The 25266-nt window shown below is 50.9% G+C and overlaps 1 protein-coding gene and 1 long non-coding RNA gene across 2 annotated transcripts in view; one reads left to right on the top strand and one right to left on the bottom strand.

Moving 5' to 3' along the window:
- Window positions 1-7807: 7807 nt before the first annotated feature.
- PLB1 (phospholipase B1) overlaps window positions 7808-25266 on the bottom strand; it is a 140530-nt gene continuing 123071 nt past the window's right edge. Inside the window, exons 51-59 of the mRNA XM_078056125.1 lie at window positions 22537-22588; window positions 21490-21570; window positions 20041-20106; window positions 19489-19583; window positions 18191-18272; window positions 17130-17234; window positions 16576-16671; window positions 9693-9767; window positions 7808-8216 (exon numbers count right to left, since the gene is read on the bottom strand). Of these exons, the coding sequence (XP_077912251.1) occupies window positions 8013-8216; window positions 9693-9767; window positions 16576-16671; window positions 17130-17234; window positions 18191-18272; window positions 19489-19583; window positions 20041-20106; window positions 21490-21570; window positions 22537-22588 (856 nt within the window). The 3' untranslated portion in view covers window positions 7808-8012. The remainder of the gene's footprint in view (window positions 8217-9692; window positions 9768-16575; window positions 16672-17129; window positions 17235-18190; window positions 18273-19488; window positions 19584-20040; window positions 20107-21489; window positions 21571-22536; window positions 22589-25266) is intronic.
- LOC118534387 (uncharacterized) lies at window positions 16627-19488 on the top strand. The gene is made up of 3 exons (XR_004916650.2): window positions 16627-16712; window positions 16967-17198; window positions 19361-19488. It is a non-coding gene; the product is annotated as an uncharacterized LOC118534387 (long non-coding RNA).

Here is a 25266-nt window from a genome sequence, read left to right as displayed (position 1 = left end):
TCAAAACGCTCCCCCCGCCCCCAAATAATAGTATGTGCCCAAGAGCAAAATGGGTATTTCATTTTTATCTTTAAAATTTCCTATTTTCGGGGCGCCTGGGTGGCTCAGTTGTTAAGCGTCTGCCTTCGGCTCAGGTCATGATCTCAGGGTCCTGGGATCGAGCCCCACATCGGGCTCCCTGCTCAGTGGGAAGCCTGCTTCTCCCTCTCCCACTCCCCCTGCTTGTGTTCCCTCTCTCGCTGTCTCTCTCTCTCTGTCAAATAAATAAATAAAATCTTTAAAAAAATAAAAAAATAAAATTTCCTATTTTTGTGACTGTTTTAAGATCGGTATAGGAGTACAGTTATATATTTAACTTGGAAAGAAGTGCGTCGCTAACATTTGCAGGTACCTAGGGTATGTGGGCGCCATAGCTCCTTGTAAGAACTTTGAAGGTGACCTGTGGCTTCCTCATGGAGGTTTCCTCACGCCCAGCCCAGGACACATGAGAATGAGGCTCCGTTCCATAGGCTGACTGGCTGGCTGACAGATTTAAATGAATGAAGACACCTATTGGTAACCGTGTTCCTGTCCTAGAAATAACCTAAACATCAACTCGGGGAAAGCTGGATAAATAAGCATTTGGCAGAGCAAGGAAAGCAATCAGATGAAATCTGAAAACGGAGGAGCTTCATATGAATAATAGCTAAATTTATTGAGCGTTCACTCTGCGCCAGATCCCGGCCCCTCCCCGAACTCTCAACAGCCGCTGGAGGGATACAGAGCCAGCCGGGATCTGGTGTCACAGGTGCCCCTGTGGCCTTCTGGAAGGAGGCCTGCCCTGGGGACGATTCAGGAAACTGCTTATGTTCTTGTGTCTCCCCAGGGGATCTCAGACCCAAAGAGATCCTGAGCATGTCCCCTGCTGTGTAAAATGAGTTACAAAAATAGAACCGGAAAAAAGGTGGAAACAGCCTCCACTTATAATGACATTATCATCGATCTGCTGGTCACAGGAGATCTGCTCTGAGCTATTTTTCTAGCAAGTGGAAAAAAACCAAGCTGCCCTGCAGGCCTCACTTTGTGCAGGACCTCCTCTGCTGTGCCACAGGGCCCTGGGGAACTTGCCCTCTGGGGGGTTGACACCCCTTGGCTGCCTCCTTTCCCCTCCCGCCCCAGACAGGGGACACGGGTGCGGTGATGGTTTGTCACTCTGGCTTTTGCAAGTACAAAGCACTACATGGTCTAGGGGTGGGGACAGCTTTGTGGGCATGTGACCCGTGAGTCACAGAGGACCCCATTCTCAGAAGGGCCCCATGCTGCTTTTAATGCTCTGCTATCACAAAAAATTCTTAATTTTTCAATAAGAGGCCTCGTATTTTAATTTTGTCCTGGACACCGTGAAAAACGTAGCCAGCGATGCATCTAGGCCAGGATGGGGTAGTCCTGGGGAGGGCTGGCTTGGGGCACTTGTTGCAGCTGCTGCCGTGGACCCCGGGCCCATTTTTACCTTTGAGATAGAGGTTCGGAAAAAACTTAACCTAAAACCGGACTTTGCCAGGGGACTCTGTAATAGGACGGAGTGGGCAGAGAAGGCCGCTGCTCTCAGGGGATTTGGGAACAGGTCGTGAGAGCCTGCTCCTCTTGTATCCTGGATCCTGGGATCTTCCCCAAGTTCAGGGCCAACCCAAGATGATAGCACTTGAGAGGAGACTGTACCATAGGTCTTTTGGAATATCCGTAAAGGCTGACAGGTTAAAATTGAACTTAATAATGCTCAGAAAGGAGCAGTCCAAGGCCTGCCCTGTGGCTGACTTGCTCACCTTGGAGTGTGGGACCCAGGGCTCTAGCCTCTGTTCTTCCACCCAAGGAAGGTGCCTCCCCTTAGGTACCAGCTCGAACCCGAGCCTTTGCCAGGGGGCCAATCCTTTTCTTCTAGGCTCAGGTGGAGAATGTACGGAGAACCAGGGTAGGTGATGCGCTGCGGAGGGCGGGGAGGGTAGGACTCACGGACAGACTTCCCGCGCAGCTTGTCCCCGGAGAGGAGAAGCATTACAGTCCCCGTGTATCAAGCAGCAACTCTGCCAGACCCTCTTCCCATAACGTTTTCTCATTTCATCCACAAATGGCCTTTTAAAGTAGACCTTATCACTGTTTGATTACAGTTAAAAACGAGGGTAGTTCCTAACGATCCAGGATTGGATCCCCTCTTGCTCCTGTCTGATCTCCAGCTCTCCTACCTGCTGCTTGGTGTGGACTCTTTAGTCCCCGAGCCTGGCTGTGCTCGAGGCTTTCATTGGTCATGGAGAATGAAATTCAAATGCTGGAAGCACCGTCCGTGACGAACATGTTTAGGGGAAGCCTCTGTTCTCTCCTTTCCTGTCCTCCTCCTCCCTTTCTTCCCCATGCATGCCCCCGCCGCCCCCCCAGCCCCCTGCAAGAGCACCCGATGGCAGCAGGCTTGTTCACTTGTCGCTGGCTGGGGCGGCTGGGGCCCCAGAGGGGTGGACTCGGGGCCTCTCTGGGAGGGCACACATGCCCTTGGCCCTTGGCGTGTCACAGCGCGAGCTGCCAGAGTCGTGGGACAGGCTCCGAGCACAAGTGTTCTGGACGTCGCACAGAGCTACAGGATGTAGCTGCCCTTCGCTGCAGCCTGGGGAGCTCTTGCTGCCCTACACGAGTGCCTTGTTGCTGAGATGCTGGCCCCAAACCCGCCGGCTCTTGGGAGGCTGGTTCCGTGGCCTGCTGGATCGGGGGCCTGCCCCGAGGCGGGGTCCTTTTTTCTTAGGTCAACTTTGACTTATGCTTCGTTTGCTGTGGCCACTTTGTCATGAACACTCATCCAGGTTCTGTATATGACCCTTGGGAACAGCCTTTCCACCTTGGCTCGGAAAGTGGGAGGTTTTACTAGGCATATCCTCAGGCTTGAGAGCCGAAAACCGCTCCCTCCAACTGGTCACTGAATAAACAGGCAACTTAATTTAGCTCGGTTCTTGTATAAAACCTCTTCTTCAATTTTTTTAACTTAAAAATATGATGAAATATATATATAGAAAAAGTCTGAAATGCATGTAAATTCAATTTGAAGAATAGTTCTCAAGCAAGTTCATGTTAAGAAATCACAATTCTAGGGGCGCCTGGGTGGCTCAGTCGGTTAAGCGTGTGCGTTCGACTCAGGTCATGATCCCGGGGTCCTGGGATTGAGCCCCGTGTCAGGCTCCCTGCTCAGTGGGAAGCCTGCTTCTCCCTCTCCTGCTCCCCTTGCTTGTGCTCTCTGTCAAATAAAATCTTTAAAAAAAAATAAAAATTCTAGTATTCCTGAAGCCCTCTGTACATCCATCTTCATCACTATCCTCTCCTTTCAAAGGTAACAACTTCACTGATTTTTATGATATTGTTACATTGATTTCCTGTCTCCATATTTAAATAGAATCATGTTACATGTATTCTTTGTAAAACTTCCAACATTATTTGTAAGATTCACCCAGCTTGATGAATGCAGCTGTCGTGATTCATTTTCTACTGATGCATAAATGCTCGTGTGTTATTAACATACCGTAAGTTATTTTCCCAATCTGCTATGGATGGACATGGATCTCTGTGTTTCCAGTTTTGTTGTTTTTATGAAACACTGCTGTGAATATTCTTGCACACTACACCCTAGAGAGATGCGTTTGCAAATGTTTTCTTTGGGAACTGTCACCTAGAGATGAGATTACTGGCTTATCCGTTCCCACTTGCTCAACTTTACTGGGTTTTTATAAGATACCCTTAGGTTTGATATATTTTCTCTTAATTTTTTAAAAATTTGTTTTCTCTTAAAGAGTCATTCCTTTTTTTAATTTTTAAAAAGTGAAAAATGCAATTTTCATACAACTATAGGATGAGCACATGTCAAAAACTTTAACTCAGTAATTAATGAGGGAATCCTTAGGGTGGTTAAGTCTGGTTCAAGGGAGAATCTGAGGGCTGGAGATTTACATTGTTGGTCACAGGAATGCTGAAAGGATGTTGCTAATATACAAAACTGGTTAATGTCTGATAGGGTGATAAAACTGTAATCTTTTTTTTATCAGTGAGAAATCCACCAGTCAACAGAACTTCATAGTGTGTGGGCTCTAATCAAATAGTAAACAGCAAAGTCAAACACAGATAACTAAATATTTCTTAGATGAGTTTGGTAATAACATCGACAGGTCACTTTTCTGTCTTCTTTCCAAGTTTGGGATATTTTTTCTTAACAATACTGTACTTTGCTTCCAAGTCTTAGGATCTAAAGGAGAACGTATTAAAGTGTTTTGTTAACTGTAAAGAGCCAAATATATTTTCGTTGTTATGGTGGTTTTACAAAGCCCCTTGAATAAACTATTAGAATGAATGCTGATATGGGAAGGGAGTTAATTATTGAATACCTATTTTTTAAACTATTAGGGTTTTTGTTTTGTTTTGGTTTTGGTTTTAAAGATTATTTAGAGCATGAGCAAGCATGAGCAGGGGGAGCAGAGGGAGAGGGAGAAGCAGACTCCCCGCTGAGCAGGGAGCCCCATGTGGGACTCCATCCTAGGACCGAGATCATGACCTGAGCTGGAGGTCAGGTCTCTCCCAGCGAGAGAGGGAGAACCAACTGAGCCACCCAGGTGCCCCTTAAACTATTGTTTTTAATCTAATTTCATTCTTAAAAAAAGACGTGAAAACACACAGAATCTGCTTTAGTTATCTCTGTAAGACGGGGATAATAGTTACGCCTACCTCATTGGGCTGTTGTAAGAATTATTGAGTAATACAGACTGCTAAAAACAGTGCCTGGCACACAGTAAATTCACAAGAAATGTTGGTTCACTGAGTGTTTGATCTGTTATTTAAATACTTCTACTGGAGTTTTTTTTTCTTTAATACCAATATATTCAATTCCTAGAAATTCTATTGGTTCTTAGTTTCTGCCTTTTTTTAAAAAAAAAATAATGCCTTATTCTGGTCTGATGTTTTAAATTCCTTTGCCTTTAATCTTCTAAACATGCTTATGGTCTTTCTTCAACACTACTGTTACGTAAAATGTCCAGTTGTTGTGTCTACAGCTTCTCACAGCCCTTGTTTGTTCATTTTTTTTTCTAATTAAAAGATTTGCTCACTGCTGTTAACTCCACACATCCTTTAGCAAAATAAATCTTAGCCCCTACAGTTAATTTTTAAAATCCTAGATTATTAACTGGAAACGGCTGACTTCTTCAGACCAGTTGGAAACAGAGAAACTCATTGTGTCCTCATAGCCTTGGGAAGATACTACCCTGCCTGTCTAGGTTTTTATTTTACAGCACATTTATTTGCAACTTGGCCTACTTCACTTCTAGAATCACCTGTTTTATGTTTCCAGGCTATTTCCCCACGCTGGACACCAGTATTCATTTGGATGGATGTCCACTACGTAATGCAAGTGGAGCTCTGGGCCAGTTAGCGCTTCCCTGAGTCTGGGTTTTCTCCTCTGTGCAAAGAGGATAATGGGGATGTGCAGTTTAATTACCGTGTGCTGTGGGGGTCTGTCGTAGTGTAAGCACCCTGTCAGCTTTTACTGGTATTGTTTTTCTTTGTACAACTCTTTTGTACAAATCCAATGCAGCCTGATAGTACAACCATTGCAACAGTCCAGTCACCATGAGCTCCTTGCCCTCTCCGTGGTGTCCCCTAATCTGGCCGTGGCTGGCTCCGCCATCTTGTTTTTCTGGCTTGCTTGTTGTCCCCTGTGCACACCATGCTTGGTTGCCTCTCCACGCAGATGGAGTTTGCCTGGTCTCAACAACTCCGTTCTTGGCGGCCTCTGGCCAAGTCCTCTCACCATCCTTCAGAGCTCAGGGCTCCCTGTGCTTTATGAAGAAGGCTTTTGACCAAGTTTTTTTTTTTTTTAAGATTTTATTTATTTGACAGAGAGAGACACAGCGAGAGAGGGAACACAAGCAGGGGCAGTGGGAGAGGGAGAAGCAGGCTTCCCACTGAGCAGGGAGCCTGATGCGGGGCTCGATCCCAGGACCCTAAGATCATGACCCGAGCCGAAGGCAGACGCTTAAGGACTGAGCAACCCAGGCACCCGTGTCTCTTTGTTTCTGCCGAGTGTTTCCTTGGTCACCAGGCTGGGATCACTTTTTTTTTTTTTGGTTAATTTTTCAGACTGGGGGGCTCCTGGATTACTCAGGTAGCACACATAAATTCCAACCCAAGTGAGGATAGACTTGTGGTTATGAATTCCAGGATTCTTTGAGGTGGGAGCTATTGAAGGAATGAAAACTTGAGGAATAAGAAAAAAAAAAGGGCATAGTGGTGTTGGACTCTTGGAATTAGTGGGTTATCTTTGCTGTTAACTGTGGTAAGCCAGGAGCACAAGCTGGGATGTGGCAGGTCTTTAGGACACGTATGATTCAGTCACTATGTTTTTTGGTCATAAGAAGAATTGGGGGCAGGTACACTGTTCCCATGGTACAGGAAGAGAAATTGAAGCCCAAAGGAACACTGGGCCTGGATCTAGGTTCTCTGGGGACTCCGCTCAGCTTTCCAAAGAGATAAGATGATGGAGGGAAGGCAGGCAGTCTTCACTGGTACATTCCTGCCCAATTCCCAAACCCATCTCTGGACCTCTGCACTTCCCTGACAACCTGGATCCTATCTCAACTCTTCACAGAGGAGAAACCAATCCCCTTTTATATGTGCACTATTTTAGAGTTGCCGAGCATTTTTGTAGATGTTTGTTTTCCAGCAGTGCTGTGAGGCAAGCGAAATGAGTACTCTAATTCCAGTTTTATAGATGAGATATCTGAGAAACTGGGGCTCCGGCTGGCGATGGGGTTTGCTCTGAAGGCCACACATTGAAATGGTATGTCTGGGTTTTCTAACTCCTGCTCTTTGTCATCCCAAGCTTTGGGATCAGAGAGGTACTTAGAATGCAGATGATCATGGAGTCTCTTTTGGTTTTTATTGAGGCAAAATTCACAGGACCTGCAATTTGCTATTTTAGAGTGAACAATTTGGTGGCATTTAGTGCATTCACAATGTTGTGCAACTAACACGTCTATTTTTCCTCACTCCTTCCCTGGGATTTTTGTGTGGAATGAGAGAGAATCTGTGTAAGACATCCAGCTCAGGGCCTTGCTCAGGGCCTTGGGCCCTCACAGGGGCTCAATGAATGTAGCCTGTATTACTGGACTCTCTCTAGCATGCGCTCCAATTCTGGTAGTGTAGAAAGAGGAATTCTTTCTTGAAGTTAGCACTTTGAGAAAATCAGGTTGCAGGTAAATGAAGTATTCATGGCCCAATCCCCCCCCCCCTTTTTTTTAAAGACATTTCAAAATTTCTCTCTTCCAGATAACTTTCCTCAAGGAACTCCTCCTAGTCTCGGAGTGATCAGACACCTTTACGTACCGAGGCACCGGAACAGAATTGCACCGTGTCGTGCAGTTTCTTGTTTCTTTGTAGGAGTTTGTCTCCTCAGCCGGGCTGTGACACGCACAGCCTTGGAGGTACCACGATGTTCCACATTGTCCTGGGTACAAAAGAGCTGTGTCAAAGCTAGGTGTTGGATTATATTTGAATGGTGGTCAGCCAGCTCCAATAATCTAGCCACCACCTGGTGGCCAGCATTTTCCCCATCTTTTAATTAGTGGGTTCGGTGACTGAGGATCTGCTCCCTGGGTGCCGGGCTGGAGCCTGGCCGAGGCCGGTCTGTGCTCTGGTTGACCGTCACTCGGGCAGCTCTGGCTGACACAGGACACGAAGGGCTCCAGCTCCCACACCTGCATTGCACAACAGATGGAAAGCGAGCGCTTCAATGAGGCTGACCCAAGAATAGAATGGCTTTGGCCTTTATTTAAATTTGGCAATTCTAGGAGCGTAGGCCCCAGGCCCCAAGGAGTCGTGACTGTCCCTTTGGCTTCTGATGTCGCCAGGCGTTGAAGCAAATGCTCTCTGCGGTGCGCAAGGTGGCTGAGGTAGAGGGCTGGTGAAGAGTGTGGCTGGGGCATTTAGGGTGAGCACCGCACCTGGCGGGAGGCCTAGAAGCTCACAGTGTTCAGGCTTATTGGAAGACTTTCCTGCCGGCGACCTCTTACGACTCTCCAGACCATCATGGTGCCAACCCCAAGGACAAGGCCGCCTCCTGCTGCCGCTGGCACGGCCCAGTTCAGCACGCTGGGGCCCGCTTCAGCCTGGTCTTGGAGGAGCTGACTGTTCCTCAGGGTGTGGAGGTAAGGGCTCTCCTGTGCAGGCGGAGGAGAGGGTCAGGGGTTAAGGACCTCAGAAAACCATCCATCTGCTCACCTTAGGCTTGCATAGGCCCTATCCCAGCGATGGTGCGATAACCTTGCACATCTTCACAGCCCACCCGTTAGTAAGAAAGGGTCAGCTCCCCAGACAAGGCCCGCAATTGCCAGGTCTGTGCCTTCTTCATCTACACTGTGCCCAAACCTTCTGAACGAGGATGGGTCTCCAAAGTGGCCAAAACCCCGCTATAACCTCCTTTTGGTTTCTCACCAGCATCCCCTCTCCTGTCAACCTGATTTTGAAATAAGATTGGGAATGGATAGGCAACCAAAGGAAGAGAGTCCTGGGGGCTGCAAAGCCCCCACCTCTGTCTTCTCTAGGCCACCACTGGACAGCTGTCCCCATCCTCTGACCTCAGGAGTGCCCGGGAGCAGGATGACAGTCAGTGTGGAAGGACAGCTGGGCCTGCAGTAGGTTAGAGAACCGAGCATGAGGGGGGCCTGGAGAGGAGATGTTCAGGCCTGCCTCCCTGGATTCTCTCCTTCCTCCGTGAACATGAGCGTGGAGCTGGGAGAGTGACGAAGGGTTCAGATGTGGCCACTCTCACTGTCCTGTCAGCCAGTAGGCCATGTTCAGAAACAATCACATCCCAAAGGAGCCTGGGACGTGTCTTTTGAGAGGTGTAAACAGAAAAGAGACCACCACAGGTGTGTTCGGGGGGCAGCAGTAGGGTGAGGGAAGGGAACAGTAGCCCAGGGAGGGGGGCCGCCCCTGGGCCTTGAAGGATGTGGCAATCTCCCATAGGCAGAGATGGGGATGAGCCTCCAGAAAGCACAGACCTGGCAATTGCGGGCCTTGTCTGGGGAGCTGACCCTTTCTTCAGGGACAGGCATGTCTAAGGTCATAGAGGAAGCTGGGCCTCCCCTCCGGATGCTCCAGTGAGCAGCTAGAACCAGGGCAGGGTTTCCAGCAGCCTCGGTAAGGCTAGAGTGACTGTCCGTGCAGGCCGCATGGTGCCTGGCAGCAGTTACAGGATGGTCAGGGAAGGGAGGGACGACCGGGGGAGCATGCTGGGAGCGTGGTCAGCAGTCTGGGTGAGAGCAGTGAGGGAAGAGAGAATGTGCCGGGAAGGGAGGAAGAAGAGCACAGGTCCCCAGAACAGGCATGGTGTCTTATTTCTCTCTGTACAACCCCCCCCACACACACACCTAACCACGGCCCATTCATCCGTCTCCCCTGAGCCCCTCTTCCATGGACTGTTGCTTTCTCCCTCCTACACCCTGAGGAGCTGTGAAGTCTCAGGGACCAGGAGGAGTGGTGAGATTTGAGAATGGTGGCAGTGAACAAAGGTGAGTGATGATACAGCTCCCAGGGACCTCCTTGGTGCCTTCTGGTTTGGGGGACCACCCCATCCCCCCAAGCATCTGTTTCACACTAGACAGGACAGGCAGGAGGTTAGGACGTTTACTCACAGGAGAGGGGCACTTGAGTTTGGTTCGGCTGTGGGTGAAGTTGTTGGAGGTTGTCTTCTGGCCCACCGGCTCCAGCTGAAGAGAGAAAGGAAACCGGGATTTCCTCCACAGTGGCCGAGACCTCCCTGTCGGAGGAGGATCTCCACCTGACCCCCTCTCTCTACCAGCGTGGGTTATAATGCAATAAACGCAAGATCCACGGCAGATGCCTCGCTGCCGGACCTGACTTCTGACTCAGAAGGGGCAGGTCGGAGTCCATCAGGCAGGGCGGGACGCTGAGTCTGCCCTGGCTTGACCAAGGAGGACACAGGCCCAGCGCAGTGACTCCGTGCAAGGGCCTGGCCCAGAACCTCCGTTTCCTGCTTCCCTTCGGCGTGGCTGTGATCACACACACCCTGCGTTTGCAATTTTATAAAATGGTGATAATCCTATTTACCAACTTCAAGTGTACGGGGCTAGTTGGTTTCAGAAAAACTTTAACAACTCATTGGTTACTCTACCTGGCTTGTCAACCTCAAGACATTTTTCTCACTTAAGCTACTTTGTATGTTTTTCACACAGATGTAGAGGTTTACTCGGAACATCCCTGGAGCAATTGTTGTTCAGAGAGGTTCTGCTTAATACTTTTAGTCCTGAGACCCTCTGAGAATGAGCTCGAAGCTGCTGTGCACCCCTTCCCAGCATCTTTAGCCAACAGCCTGCCCCCTGACATGCGGCCAGCCCAGAGAAGGGTAGGCCCCTGGCACTGTGTAGCTTCTGCCCTTAGAATCTGCTTCCTTGCCCAGTCCTGAGCCCCTCTGCTCCTGACCCCCAGGTACTGCCTACGAGGGAGGTAAAAGGATGCCATGGCAGCTACCGACCACACCTTGCCTGTGATCTTGCTTTCCGTTGTCCTACAGCTGCTCTGGCCCTGAGAGAGACCCCATGGTGACTGGCAGAGCACAGTGGACACATCCCCTGGGGTCCAGACTCTGCTGCTGAGAGCTGTTCGTGCTAGGCGGGCTCCCGAGCTGCCCCAACCACCCACATTTGGCTGTTGCGAGCATCAGATGAGAAATGACGCCGAGCAGGAGGTGGTTTACTTATGTGTCGTTTCTACTTGCTTAGAGCTGAGGAAGCACAAGCTCCTTGTAGTGGAACGACCACCGAGTGACCATATAGATGCTCAAGGTCAGGTTGGCTGATTCCCTGACATTCCAGGAACCCGGAAACTAAGTGGCACAGAAGAAGGGAAGGATCACGTCGTGGGTTTGAGGACTGCGTCGGGTTCTCCCTTTCTCCTGGCTCCTTGTCATCCGTGCACAGTCTCCCAGCATCCTCCCTGAGCCCGCGTCCCCTCCAGCTACCTTCACAACCCCTCCCTGTGCCTCTAGGAAGAATCATTTGTGGTCACTGGCTGCACTTCCTGACCTCCCGTTCCAATGCCCACTCCAGTCAGACTTCAGTCTCCATCACTTGACTGAAGTTCTGGTCAAGGTCACTATGACCTCCATCTCACCAGACTCAATGCTCACTTTGTGGTCTTCATCTTGCTTGACTTTTCAGCAACATTTGTCAAAGTTGATGCATCCCTCTTGAAACGCTCGCCCATCTGGGCTCCCGGAACAGGGCACTCTTCTCTCCTGCCCACCTCCCCCTCCCCCCGCCTTCTCATCCGTCACTGAGGTCAGAGGTTGGAATGAAGGCCCTGGGGCTTGGTGGTAGGTCCCAGCTCTTTCCCACCTACTCTCCTCTAGGAGCTCCTCGTCGATCCCATGGCCTCGAATACCCCCTCCCATGAATGAGCCTCACATTTTTTTTCTTAAATCTCCATGCCTGACTCTGTCTCTGAGCTTCAGCTCATAGATTCAACAGCTTACTTGATGCCTCCAGGTAGAGTTCCAGAAAGTGGTTCACACTTAGCGTGGCCAAAAGAGAACTTTTGATTTTTTTTTCCCCCTCAAGCTTATTTCTCTCCAGCACCTCAACCATCCACCCAATTTTCTTGACCCCAAATGGAGGAGTCATCTCTTGTTCCTTTTCTTTTAATTTAAATTCTAGTTAATATACAGTGGAATATTAGTTTCAGGTGTATAATATAGTGATTCAACACTCACATACAATATCAGGTGCTCATTACAAGTACACTCCTTAATCCCCATCACCTAGTTAACCCATCCCCCCACCCACCTCCTTCTCGTCTTTGTTCCTCTTCTAACCTCCTCCATCAGCCAGTCCAAAAACAGATCTCAACTCTGACCCTTTCTCTCCTTCTCCACTGTCATCACCCTGGGCCCATCCACCTTCATCTCTCACCTGGGCTCCTGGTCTAATTGCACTCTTCCTTCCTTCTAGTCCAGGGCTACATGGCAGCCAGTGGGCAAACCAGATCCTCTGGCTTCCCTGTTGGAAGCCATCCAAGGACCTGGCCCTGCTCTTGCTCACCTCTCTGACCTTGCTCACCTCCCTCCAGTCACACTGGCCCTTCTGTTGCTCAGACACTTCAAACTCATTCCTGACTCCAGGCCCGCACAGGTCCTATTTCTTCTGCCTGGAACACTCTGGCCCTAGACCTCTGCATGCCTGGCAGGCTCCTGACATTCAGTTCTCAGCTCACAGGTCACTCATCAGAGACGCCTCCCTCTCCCCCACCATTACTCTGGCGCATTCCCTCCCTCCCTCCCTTTCTCTTTCTTTTCTTTCTTTCCCCTGAATGTGGTCAGAAAGTCTTAGTGACTTGTTGAGTTTTCTCTGTCCTTTCCCCGTGAGTGCAAGGATGTTCTTTTCCCCAGCACCTGGGGTAGTCCCCTCTGCATAGTGATGCTCAATAAATAGTTGTTGAGGGAGCGCGTGGATGGACTAGAGTCACAGAGTCCTGAGTGGAGCAGCTCAGGCAAGAAGGCCTGGGGCTGGCCTCAGGAAATGAAGTTGTTTTCCTGAGAACCCACCTTTCCTAAGGCTGATACTGCAGCTACCAACGATGTGGCAAATAACAGGGCTGGGGCAGGGAGCAGGGGCGGGCCTCTAGTCTGTTCTGGGGATTCAGGGAAGGCTTCCTGTAGGAGCTAGCACTTGAGTTGAGTGGTGAGGTGGCTATGAGTTAGGAGAAGAAGATTGGAAGGACAGTCCACGATAAGGGGATGAGCAAGAGCCAACACACAGACGCATGAGATAACCATGGGTGGTGCGGGAAACCGCGCTCCTTACCAGACTGCCCCACTGCCAATCAGAGGGCGGTGGGAGTGACTGCTGGAGAGGTTAACGGGGGCCAAGTCTCCGAAGGCCTGGTGTGCTGTGCTAAGGGGCCTGGCCTGTCCCCTTCAGGGAGGGGCAGGCCTTGGAAGTTTGGTCGGATTTTCATTTACACAGATTCCTGGGGCTGCCCTGTGGCAAAGAGATCTAAGGCAGTGGTTTGCAAACCTGTATAATATCACTGGGGAGCTTCTGAAACCTGCTGAACCCAGGTGCTACCCCAGACTAGTCCAGAATTTCGGGGGATGAGGTCCAGGCACTAGTGTTTTGTTTGGGTTATTGATTTCAAGTCAACTTTTTATTGAAGCTAGCATACATTTAGAAACAAGTATAAATCACAGGCGAACAGTTGATAAATTGTGGTAAAATGAATGAACGGTCAACGGCATCTAGATCAAGGTACAGAATAGTACCAGCACTCAGCATCCCTCCCACCCTCTTCCAGTACTCTCCTTCCTCTGCCCCCCCTCCCAAAGACCATATATTAATTTGCTTGTTTTTGAAATTTATAGACATAGTTGCATGTGGCTGAAGTTTGCTTCTTCTCAGTGCTGGGAGGTAGTCCATTGCATGAATGTGTCACATTTTGATTATCCATTCTATTGGTGCACATTTGGGGAGCTACCTGCCTGGGGATTGTGAATGGTGCTGCTGTGAAAATTCCCGCATGCATCTTTTGGTGAGCCTACGTGTATGTTTCTGTTGGGGATATACCCAGGGATGGGATCGCTGGGTCACAGGGAATCCAGATGTTCAGCGATCGTGGCTAGGCCAAACTGGTTGCCGGTATTAATGTTCTCCAGATTAGTCTAACCTCTGGCCAGAGCTGAGCACTGCTGTTCTAATGGTGGTGGTAAGCCCAGTGCCAGGGACACCAGGTAGGAGGCTCGCGTGGTCACCCGGCACCTGGGGAGATGCAGAGGTTGGAGGACTGCAAGATTTCTAGGGAAGAGGGAGCAGGGGCCCGTGGGGGAATAGCGTCAGAAAAAGAAGGAAAAAGGAGGAGGAAAACGCTCCCTCGTGCCACTGGTGTTTCTGGTGTTGGTTTTGCAAAGGTCTCCGGAGGCGGCACAATCTGCTGAGCAGAGGTACAGGAGATGAAATAGGCTAAAAGAGGGTAGCCTGTGAGCGTCGGCCAAAGCCTGCAGACGCCACATCATCGGACTCTCAGAGCGAGACGTGAACTCACTGGTTACATATGTGCTGACCGGGGTGGGGGCGGGGAGGCCGGCTGGTGCTGCGGCCAGGGCACTGGGGGATTTGATGTGGGTTCTAATCCCTGCTCGGCCTCCAACTGGCTGTGTGCTTCCTCTCCCTGTATGCTAGTAACAGAGCATTCTGGCTAGATGACCTGCCAGATCTCCTCTAGTTCTAGTGGCCTATTATATATGTCGCTCTAGGGGTCACCAGAAGGAGAGGATCTGAAAAGTTGGCATGGTGTAATGGGTTTATACCTGAGATGGTTTTGGATGAAAACATGGGACTATGTAATTACTTCCCTAAATTATACAGCACAGGACAAGACACTCTTAGATGATTTCAGTTTAGTTTTGCTTTGTTTTTTAAAATTCGGGGCAGGGCTAGGACCCTGGTGGCTGGGAGCCCTGGACAGGCCGGTGGGGTTACCAAGAGGACTCCACGGCCGCGCTCACCTTTTTGTTTTCCTACCTGCTCCCCTCCCACTTGCCCTTATGTATAACAAGCCTCTCGCCTGGGCCAATGGGGCAAACCACTGAGCTGCTTTGGAAGAGGCAGCCAGAACTGTGTTGTTAATTACTGCAGAAAGAGACCAGCAGGCCCAATGTATTCAAGTCCTCGGTCTGGCCATTGTGCCCCAGAGAACTCCCAGAGCACCTGGGCATTATGCAGGCTGGGGGTGCCACCAGGTAGGAAGACCACCCATCCCCTGATGGAAATGCTGGGAAGGAAGGGCGGAGGGGCTGAGCATTCCTGGCCCTTGTTAGAATCTGTGGATTCCCCTGAGATCTCAGGGGGACAAATGGGACTGTGCACAGATAACCACTCTTTGGGGGGTGGGTTTTAAAAGGAATGAAGTCGGGCGCCTGGGTGGCTCAGTTGGTTAAGCGACTGCCTTCAGCTCAGGTCATGATCCTGGAGTCTCGGGATCGAGTCCCGCATCGGGCTCCCTGCTTGGCAGGGAGTCTGCTTCTCCCTCTGACCCTCCTCCTTCTCATGCTCTCTGTCTCTCATTCTCTCTCTCTCTCAAATAAATAAATAAAATCTTTAAAAAAAAAAAATAAATAAATAAAAATAATAAAAGGAATGAAGTCATCGGACTCCATCAGTAGAGGACAACTGGACTTCAAAATTGCTCTCAGGAATGATATTGTGCAAACTTTGGTGAACAAGATTCCTGTGGAGGTTGGGTGGGAGGGAACTCAACGATGTTTTGACTGAAGTTCCGAGTTCTGGGCTGACAGAGTGTGACGAAACCTTTAGGAGTGGGCAGAATGTGGCGTCAACAAGGGAAACAAAGGGAGAAGGAAGGCTGAGTCTGTGATTAACTGGGCCAAGGACGGAACCTGTTGGCATGCTGCTGGGGAAGAGGAGGTGGTGTGGCTAAGGGGCGGGCAGTGCTGGGTGAGGCGGCAGGTGTGGGGATATCCGCACAAGGGAATCCTGGCAGAGAGGCAGCCAGCCCGAAACTGCAGTAAAAGCAAGAGTGTGGATTTGTTTGGTCACCATGGGAGAAATGGGGGAATGCAGGTTGGGGTGGGGATTGGGTTACCCGCTGAGCCAAGATCAAAAGAAGCCACTGGATTGGAAAGGCATTTCGTTTGCTCTGCGCAACAGGACACAGCTATTGGGGTCACTGGTCAAGCTCTGTTCCAGCAGAGCGGGTTGTAGAGGAGTGGCCAGCCCGCAGAGGCAAGGCACAAGGCCAGGCGGCCCTGGGGCCCCTCGATATGTGAATTTCCTAAGGTCCCAATCATCCCTGTCAGAAAGGTCTGGAATAGGTGGACAGCCTGGGAAACAGGCTGGGTGGCTCTTTTCTTTTTGATGCTTAAATAATCATCGGGAGGGCGCCTGGGTGGCTCAGTTGGTTGAGCGACTGCCTTCGGCTCAGGTTGTGATCCTGGAGTCCCAGGATCGGGTCCCGCATCAGGCTCCCTGCTCAGCGGGGAGTCTGCTTCTCCCTCTGACCCTCCTCCCTCTCATGCTCTCTGTCTCTCATTCTCTCTCTCGCAAATAAATAAAATCTTAAAAAAAAATTATAAAAAAAAATCATCGGGAATGTGTTGAGATTAGGGTAATGGGGGCTAGCATTCTCTGAATGCTAATGATCGTGTTGGGTGCTGTGTATATGGTACCTTGATTTTCTGAGATTTGTGTCATTTGCATTGTTTTTTATGGATATTGATACAGAGGACCAAAGAGCATTTGCTCAAGGTCATACAGTAAGGGGTTGAAGCTGATTTCATCCAGTTTATCTGATTACAAAATTATCCCTGCTCCCCCCGTACTGGGAAATTGCTCAAATAATCGAATCTGTCAGGACAAAGAAGTTGTGGCACCATTTTGAGCTTTGGGCAGAAGGGAGCTCTGTCCGCCAGGTTTTTCGTTTTGGGCAGTGGTCAACACCCTTGGGTGGTCCCCTTTGACACAGCCCAAGGGGCACTTAGGCACTCACCATGTTGTTCCAGAGCGCGATGGCCATCTCGGCATGACCACGTTCTGAGAAGTGGAAACAGTCCTCGGAGAAGAAGGTGAGGTCAACGCTCCCTCTCTGTGACCAAAGGCAAAGGGATTACGTTCCTGTGGAAAAAGGTACCACCCCCCTGCCCCCCACAGGTGTCCTCGGCATCATTCAATTCTGCTGCCACCTGGCTCAGAGATTGATGGAGAAACTCCCCAATTTTGGAACTTTTAAAAAGACCTGAATTGTAGCCACCCACAGTCCATCCCTTTTCCTTCCACGTCCCTGCCCTAATAGATGACTTTCCATTCTATCCCAATCTAGCAAATAGCAGGGCCAGGCCTGGGGAGCTTGGTCACTGATAATTTTCTCCTTTTCTTTCCAGGTATATCTAAGTTCCAATAATATTAGGGAAAAAAAAAAAAGCAAAATCTTTCTTAGGAGCCCTCTTGGAGCCATATCGTCAGAAAAAGCTCAGGTGCAGAAGGAAGTACATCGCCTAAGAAGAGCCCCTCCACACACACCTCCCAGAAATGCCCGCAGCTTACGCTGTTCAGGGGGACGAGAGTGTTTTGGAAGAAAGGCTGCACAACCACGGCGAAGTCCTCACGCTGCAGGTACTGGGGCTCGTAGGACAACCTGGAGATGCCGCTCTGTGGAGGGGGGAGATGTTCCTCAACCCTCCTGGCAGGGCTGGCCAGACGAGCTCTAGTCCTGCTGCCTTGGGTTGGCTGTGATGCGCTGCCCCCCCCACCCCTCAGCCAGGGGTGACTTCAAGGAACACTCTAGTGCACATGCATGTGCTCACGTTGTCTGCGCCCAGGCATGAGCACCACCCATTCTGAAGTCTCTGTGAGGCTGGGTCGGAGCCTCTGATCAGACTGTGTGGGCCAAAGGCCTCCCCCAGTCTCACTGCATGAAGAGCTGAATTAGAACATGGGGTTCTGGTTCAGATCCAGCTCTAATGGGGAGCATTTCAACACCAGCTCCCCGAAATGCCTGTGTACTTGGGGGATGAAGGTCCATGTCAAAGGGTTAGATGTGCTTCTCCTCAAGAAGCTAACAATCCATCTGGAAAAATGAGGATGTAAGAAAACATGAGAACCATCTAGGGCTTCAGGGTCCATGAAGGTAGATGGAAGCCAATAGGGGGAGATACCTGAGGGTCAAGTTTCTTCAGGGGAGGCTTCTCAGAAGCGGCGAGAAGACCTGCCCTGTGCGTGAGGTGGAGAAGTTGCAGAAGGGCTGGGGAGGGCATGTCAAGGGGGGACAGCCTGAGCAGAGGAGGACACAGAATTGGGGATGGAGGTAAGCAGGGCTAAGCCTTATGTTCTGAGGGAGGGGGAGCCCAACGGGGCCGTGGACACTTCCCCTCCCTCCTCTGGGTGAGAGATGGTGCCCAGCACATGCCAGGGCTGGGAGGCAGGGCTTCTCCCAGCTTCCCCTCGGAGATTTCTCCTTCCCCGGCTTGCTGTTCTTTTCACCTGGAGAAATCTTTCAGGGGCTGTGATCTGCCTTTAGGGAGCAGCCTTGTTCTCAGCAAACCCCTGCTCTCCAGGAGTAGAGGGGGCCCCCAGCTGGGATAGGAGGGGGAGGGGTGCAGCTTCACCTGGAAGTTCCAGTTCACTTGCTTCAGTTCCTGCAGCTCCAGGGGATTCTCCTGGGAACGTCTGAGGCAGGTACAGTTGCTCCTGTGGAGAGGCACCCGGGTGGCTGACCCCCGCCCACCCCCCCACATAGCCTGGGTGACTCCTGGCCCCACGTCACAGACTGTAATTCAAGGGCACTAGGGGTAGCAGATGCTTGTTTAAAGAGAAGGTGGGAGAGTTGGCACCTGATATCTGGGTCCCCTTGCCACCTCGTTATTCCTGCCCCAGCCCGGGTCTTCCTCTAGGGAAGGGCTGGAGTTTTGGAAAGACAGCCATGATAACCTTATCTTTCTTCTTCCTGGTCCTGAGACCTCCCAGCTCTACCTCCAGGAGCTCAGGACTTCCCTCAGGGCTCCAGAGTGGGGAGTCTCTTGGGAAGCTGGGGAGTGTCGACCAGTTTGAGACACACAGACAAGGTAGAATGTAAGGCCTGAAGCCTCTGGAGGAGCCCTTCCCACCTCCCAGCTATTAGCTGTTCCACCTGGCACCCAAAAAGAATGGGAACCAGCTGGTCACCTTGCCAGCAAATCCATTTGACCCCAGCTAGGACTCCTCAGCCCCCTGCAGAATCTGTTCTCCCAAAGCAATGATCACAGGAAGTCTGGGTGACCCTCTGGCCTCAGAGGATGGCAATTTCCTGCCAGGGTCACAGCTGAGCTTTAATAAGTTCCAGCCCCCAACACAAATTAGTCTCTTGTACAACAGACCTTAGCGCTGAGCCTGGCTTTCAAGGATGTTATAAAAGCTACTCTTGACTGAGAGCCTGCCCCACAGGGCCCAAGCACATTACATACATTTCTTCTAGACCTCACTACTTTGCAAGATTTTACAGATGAAGAGTAAGAGGCCCAGAGAGGTTATGGAGCTTGTGCACGATCTCACAGCTCCTAAAGGGCAGAGCCAGCTACAGCGGGACAGCTGTCTTGGAAGCGCCTTGCCCGGGGCTGCCTCTCAAACAAACACCGAGCAGTCACTGGAGTTTGGAATCACAGACCATGCTGGGCGCTTCAAGGATCATTGGTCTGTGTCTCTCGCTTTGCGGCCAAGCAACCGGGGGTCCAGAGAAATAAAGTGACTTGCATACAGTAGGCATTCAATACTTTAGAGGTATTTCCAAATGATTTTTCTAGCCCCTGGTGCATCGCTGATGTCTTTCCTCGGGACAGGATCGTCTGGCTCAGCCTGCACTGGTGTCCTCGGGTAGCGTCCGTGAGCCCCGCTCTCCCCAGGGGCCCTCATCCTGGGACTGTGTACTTACTGAGCAGCCAGGGGCGGGTCACATTTCCCACCTTGGCCCTGGTGTAGGCCAGCCAACTCCATGACCTCCACCACGTTGATGAAAGCCCTTGGAAGCTGTGGGGAGCAGAGGGATGGGCTGCGTTAGTCCCCAGGCAGGTGTGGGGGATGCTGGTTACTACTGGAAGAACCTAGGGGCTCATCTACAATCTAACTTCCTCCCCCCCAGTTTTGCCAATAAAGAAACTGAGGCACAAACAGGGGATGTGACTTGTATTCTCTCAATCTTCTTTAAGGGCCCACTTTCTAGCTTGGGAAGCTGAGACGGAAGTCACTTGTCCCAAATCCCATTGCTAGTAAGCCACCGTGCCTGGCTGCAGACCAGCCATTACTTGGCCACCAAACAATACAGTCTGATTCACTTAGAATTTCCTTTGCAGAGGAGCTTGGTATCTGCCCCCCTCCCTTGCCTCCCCTCCATGTGTCTGCTTAGCATCCATCTCCCTGAACACGGCTTGCCTAGACACACACCGTGAGGGTGGAGACCCAGAAACCTGCAGCTGCTCTTCCCTACCTCCTCATAGAAGATGTCCAGGGCCTCTTGGATGTGCTGAATGTACTCTCCAGCTGAGGGGGCCTCCTGTGAAGAGGGAAGGGGGCTCTTGTCAGCTCCAGGGTTCTACTCTGAGGGTAGCGGTCTGGTGACCAGCACAGGAGGGCCTGGGGGTGGTGGTGCAGAGGGGCTAGCATGGTACTGGACAGGCTGAGAAGCCCAGCCCTTGGTGCTGGGGGACACAAGTCTTCCTTTGACCCCTACTAGACACCATGAATAATCCCCACCCGGATCCACAGTAGCTCAAATGCAGGGGCAGACTCTGACCGTGTTGGTCCCTGACCCATCTCTGGTCCCATCTGTCACCAGCCTCAGGCTTCTGAACCACATCCATGCCCTGATGACCACACGCTCTCTTTCCTTTGGGCTGTGGCCTATGCTGGCCCCACTGCTTCCCCCTAATTTCTTTTTGACTCGGCTCAAGAGTCTCCCCCTCTGACCCATTTCTCGACTGGAGGCTGATTTAGCGCCTTCCTCAAACATGGCCTGAGTTCATCCTGGTGGGGGGGGGGGTGGAGGCTCCAGGTCTTTTCCACAAAAAGAGGCTTTCAGGAGTATAAATCTGACTTTGCAAGAAGGGCAGGTACTCTGGGGATAGGAGAGGCATTCTCCTGGACCAAGGGTCCACAGGTAGCTTTGGGGGTCTCTTCTGGCCTCCTGGACCCTGTTGAGTCCAGGACACAATGGCATTGAATCCCCTGGGGTTGGGTCACTTCTGCCTCTGGAGGCTGGGCAGTAAGGAAGAGGATAGAGGGGAAGAGGCTCAGGAGAACCAGCCCGTGTTGGTTGGGGGGGAGGGTAATTCTCATCCAGCCTTTGGTAGATGGTCTGAGCCATGAGGAATGATAACATACTTTCTCCCCCTGCCCGTGACTTTAAACATTCTACCATGACGTCTGAGTTAGGGCAGCTGCTCTTTTCCAGCCAAATAAAATACAGGACATCCCCAACTTAGAACAGGATGTATTCTCAAAGTGACAGCCCCCCCACAGAAACACTATCAGGAACAGGCTGGGTTCCCAGGCCAGCCAGCTGAGGTTGGTTCACTCACAAAGTCCTTGGGGCAGCAAGCTGTCCTCTTGGGACTGGTTTGATTTTATCCAACCTCGTTGATGACATTGTTTTAGCCTCACCCTTGCACACACGTGCACGCGCACCAAAAAAAAAAAATCATCAAAAAATGGGTAGGGCTTGCCGGTTACTTATTCAATACCAAAGAACAGTATTTGTGTGCATGAGAGCAGTGCCTGAAGAGTGGGTGCATCTAGACACTTCTGGAATCGGGGGACCAAAGCAGCCGCTGTCCCAGGGGCCACTCAGCAGTGGGAAAGGCCAGGGTCTACCCGGGCGGGCTGGGGTGCCTGGGAGAGCAGACCGGCGTGACTCCCACGGGGCTGGGCAGGGGCTTACCGGATTCTCACAGTAATGACATATGTCGTTGCTCCCAATGAAGAGCGTGATCAGCTTCCAGTCACTCTCTAGGTTGATTTCCTGAAGGGACAGAAGGCTCTGAGTCTAAACTTTGGTAGTGGTGGGGGATGGAGGGGGGCAGCACATGCAGGTGATGCTCACCAGGCCAGACAGCAGCCCCTCACCACTGCCTTTCACCCTCTTTGTACCCCGATGGAGAGAAGATGCCAGGTGGAGCCTCCCTAACCTTCACCTTGGTGCCTGGCAAGGAAATCTAGAGAGCGGACTCCGTGTGTGCACGTGTGTACGTGTGTGTGTCTGCTCACAGCGGAGGAGGACTATTTTTCCTGGGAAATCCTAAGAAAACTGCAGTGCCTCGCAGAGTGGAGTGTATTAACACAGCCGTGAAACGTGATCTAAAGGCCTTCAAAGTTGCAGAGGGCGAAAGATGCAACTAGAAGTAAAAGCCCAGAGCTGCCTCTTGGGAGAGCTCGGCTGGTCTGGGTCCAGGGAGAGGGGACTGGTGGGGACTGGAGAAGAGCCTGGCCTGGGGGAGAGGTGCGGTGGGGGCTGGGGAGGCCCTCGAGGAGTCTGCCTTCTGCTCAGCCACCACCATAAGAGGAGTCCTGCCAGGCGCTGGATTCTGAATTCCAAGGCCGGGACACAGACACTTCGCAAAGCCCCAGTGAGAAGTTTGAGAAGGGCCGGGTGAGTGGGAAGGGGAAGGATTGGAATGAGGAGCCTATTTTTAGAACCCAGGGTTTACATAATAGGGCTCTGCAAAGCCAGCTCTTGGGTAAAGTGGGAAACTGCCGGAGGCCAAGGCCGCTCTGCTCCCTCCTGTGGTGGGGCCTCGGGGGCCTCGGGGGCGGGGGCGCCAGAGCCCGGGTCAGGAAAGGGCAGCAGGGAGGGTGCGTCGGGGGTAAGGCCTGCTTCTCGGGGCTCATTTGACCCCTCCTTAAAGACAAGTAGGGGCTGAAATGGTGGTCCGGAAGGCTGGAGGCCGGCCGCACCTTTCAGGGTGGCCCAGGGTCCTGGGGTACTCACGGGGTGGTTTTTCATTCGCTCCACCAGGTCCCGGGCCTGGTTCGGCATGTCCCTAGATATGAAAGAGAAAGGAACCTGAGCAGTGGCTGAGGCAAAAGAGCTCCCACCGCAGGATTTGGGCCTGGCAACACAGGTGCTTCCAGAAGAGAAACGTATATAAAGTTTATTCTTTCACAATGTGTCTAAAAGCTTTTTGAGTCTCAAGAAATCTCAACCTAGGAAAAATCAAAGATCTGCCACGGACCTTGAAGCCACATAGATGCGGACCCCGCCAGGGGCTAGTCTGCCTTCTGCAGGCCTGGTCCTCCGTGGCCACGGGGGGTGGGGGTGGGGTGGGGGATCTGGTCAGCTTTCCCCAAGGGATGGTCTCTGACATCCCCCTCAGCTCTTTCACGGCAAGCCGAGCCTGTTCAGATCTTAGTCGGCTGCCTGTTTTAAAAATAACCTTTTGTATATTTGAAAAAATGTCACAGCCTTAAATTATCCTCTGCCTTCTTTCCAGGCATCCTGACTCCTTAACCTTCACTTCTAAATCCCACCCTCGGTTCCTTTAATCCTTTTTTCTGCTCTGTAGTTACTTTGGACTTCTACACCATTCCCCATCTCCTCACTTTTCCCCCTGCCGGCATAAGAGGACAGGGGAGAGAAATCTGGACAGGATTAGTTTTCCCTTCATCTTCCAGATGTCCGCCATGAATAAGGAAAGTGAATGCTCTGGGTAAGAGTGGAGTATGTCAAAGGAACGGTACTCGGCAGTAAAGAGGAACGAACTGCTGATCTGCACAACATGGGTAGGTCTCAAAATGACCTGCCGGGCGACAGACGTTAGACAAGAGCACCCAGTGTAGGATTCCATTCACATAACATTCCAGAAAAGGAAAACTGATCTCTAGAGACAGAAAGCAGGTCAGTGGCTACCAGGGGTGCAGGGAGTGGGGTAGAGATGGGAGGAGCAGGAGGGAGAGATGGGTCACAAAGGGCACAGGGACACTTGGGTGTGATGGGTGTTATCTGGATTCTAGTGATGTTAAACCATAAGCTATGGACATACACCAAGCTTATCAAATTGTATACTTGAAATGTGTGCAGTGAACTGCATGGCAATTATACTTCAATAAAGCTGGTTTTTAAAACAGAAGTATATGAGCTACGTGGGCAAAGGGACCCAGTCAATGGAGGCTTCTGTGCAAGAAGTCATAAAAGCAGTAACTGGTATGGGATGGGCGTTTTAAACCTTTGCCTGTCCATGATGAGCTGGGCTTGTGGCCAAATCTCATTTATACATCCAGGATCATAGCCCATCCATTATTGCTATTGATGCAATACATCAGAAAGCTAGAAAGCAAGCCTGTCCTGGGTAAAGGGGACTCCAGAAGTGTCTATAACCTTCCAGTAGGCTCAAGACGTGAGTAGGGGAGGTCACGGGTGATAAGCCCTCATGAGCGTGAGGGGAAGTTAGGAGTGCTCACTTCCCTCTTCCCAGCCACGTTCTTCACACCCTTCAGCCTCGGAGCAAGTCCCACCTCCCCCCTACATGAGCCTTCTCTCTGAGCACCTTTATCCATACCTTCTGCTTCCTTTTCATCCTGGCGTAAAGAGCCCTGCTCTGGGGGTTACAGGTCCTGGGTTCTCTTCCAGCTCTGTGACTTACTTGCTGTGTGAGCTAGCCCAAGTTACTGAACCCTGCTAGGGTCCAATTTCTTCATCTTATAAAAGAGGAGGTCCGTGGAGTTGAGTCCTGGGGCGCCCCCGCTCTGGGTCTGCACCTATATGTGCGCTGCCCAGCTCCCACATCACATTGTTCTCTTTCATACAACTCCGAAGTACAGTCATTGCAGTCTGCAATGTTGCCATATGCAACGCTTTTTTTTTCTAAAAGTTATTTCCTGTTTGTTTAGCCTCCTTAAACTAGACAGCAAGCTAGTTGAATAGGCAAAGAATTCACCTATTGACTGTTTTGTATCTTTTAGTAACTACCTTGGGGCTCAGTCCTTCCCGAGCTTCCCTTGACTTCTTGCTTACTGATTGATGGAAGGGGAAGTTAGAGGTTGAATAAAACTTTGAAACTAAATAATCCTAATAATGGCAAACTTTTTTGGGGGGGTCATACATATTACATACTATACTCAGTGTTTTCCACTGAGTTATTAATCTCATTTATTCTTATGACAGTGCTGAGACCTAGGTACTATTATTATCCCAATTTATAGATGAGGCAACTAAGATAGAGACAATAAGTGACTTGCCCAAGGTCACACGGCTAGCAAGTCTGGGAGCTGGGATCTGGACACAGACAGTCTGACCTCAGGTCTCATTATCCTAGTTGCCCTGCTGTGGTGTTTAATTTTCTCTTGAGATGTGCTCCTCCTTAGCCGACACCATACAAAATGACCCTGCAGATAAAGGAGAGTCACAGAGCAACTTTCCAACCTTGCTTACTTAAGTCAAAGGTTTACTCTCCTTTCCCGTATCACGGGACATCAGAGATGCTAACGAGGAGCTGCATGTCTCGGCTACCTCCCCTGCCATGGCCTCCTGGTGCAGGGGCCCAGCAGCAGTCAAGGGAGAAGGCAGGAAGAGAAGTAAAGCAAGAAAGGGGCTTGAACATCAGCCGACTGAGGAATCAGCTGCTGGTTAATGGAACCTGGGCAAATAATAAAAAAATGATGATGGTGGTGGTGAGCTTGACAGCAACAACAGCGATGCGGTGTTGATTTTACGGGCCCATGA

The sequence above is a fragment of the Halichoerus grypus genome, chromosome 10 (assembly GCF_964656455.1).
Source record: "Halichoerus grypus chromosome 10, mHalGry1.hap1.1, whole genome shotgun sequence".
NCBI lineage: Eukaryota > Metazoa > Chordata > Mammalia > Carnivora > Phocidae > Halichoerus > Halichoerus grypus.
This window is presented reverse-complemented; position numbering and strand designations above follow the sequence as displayed.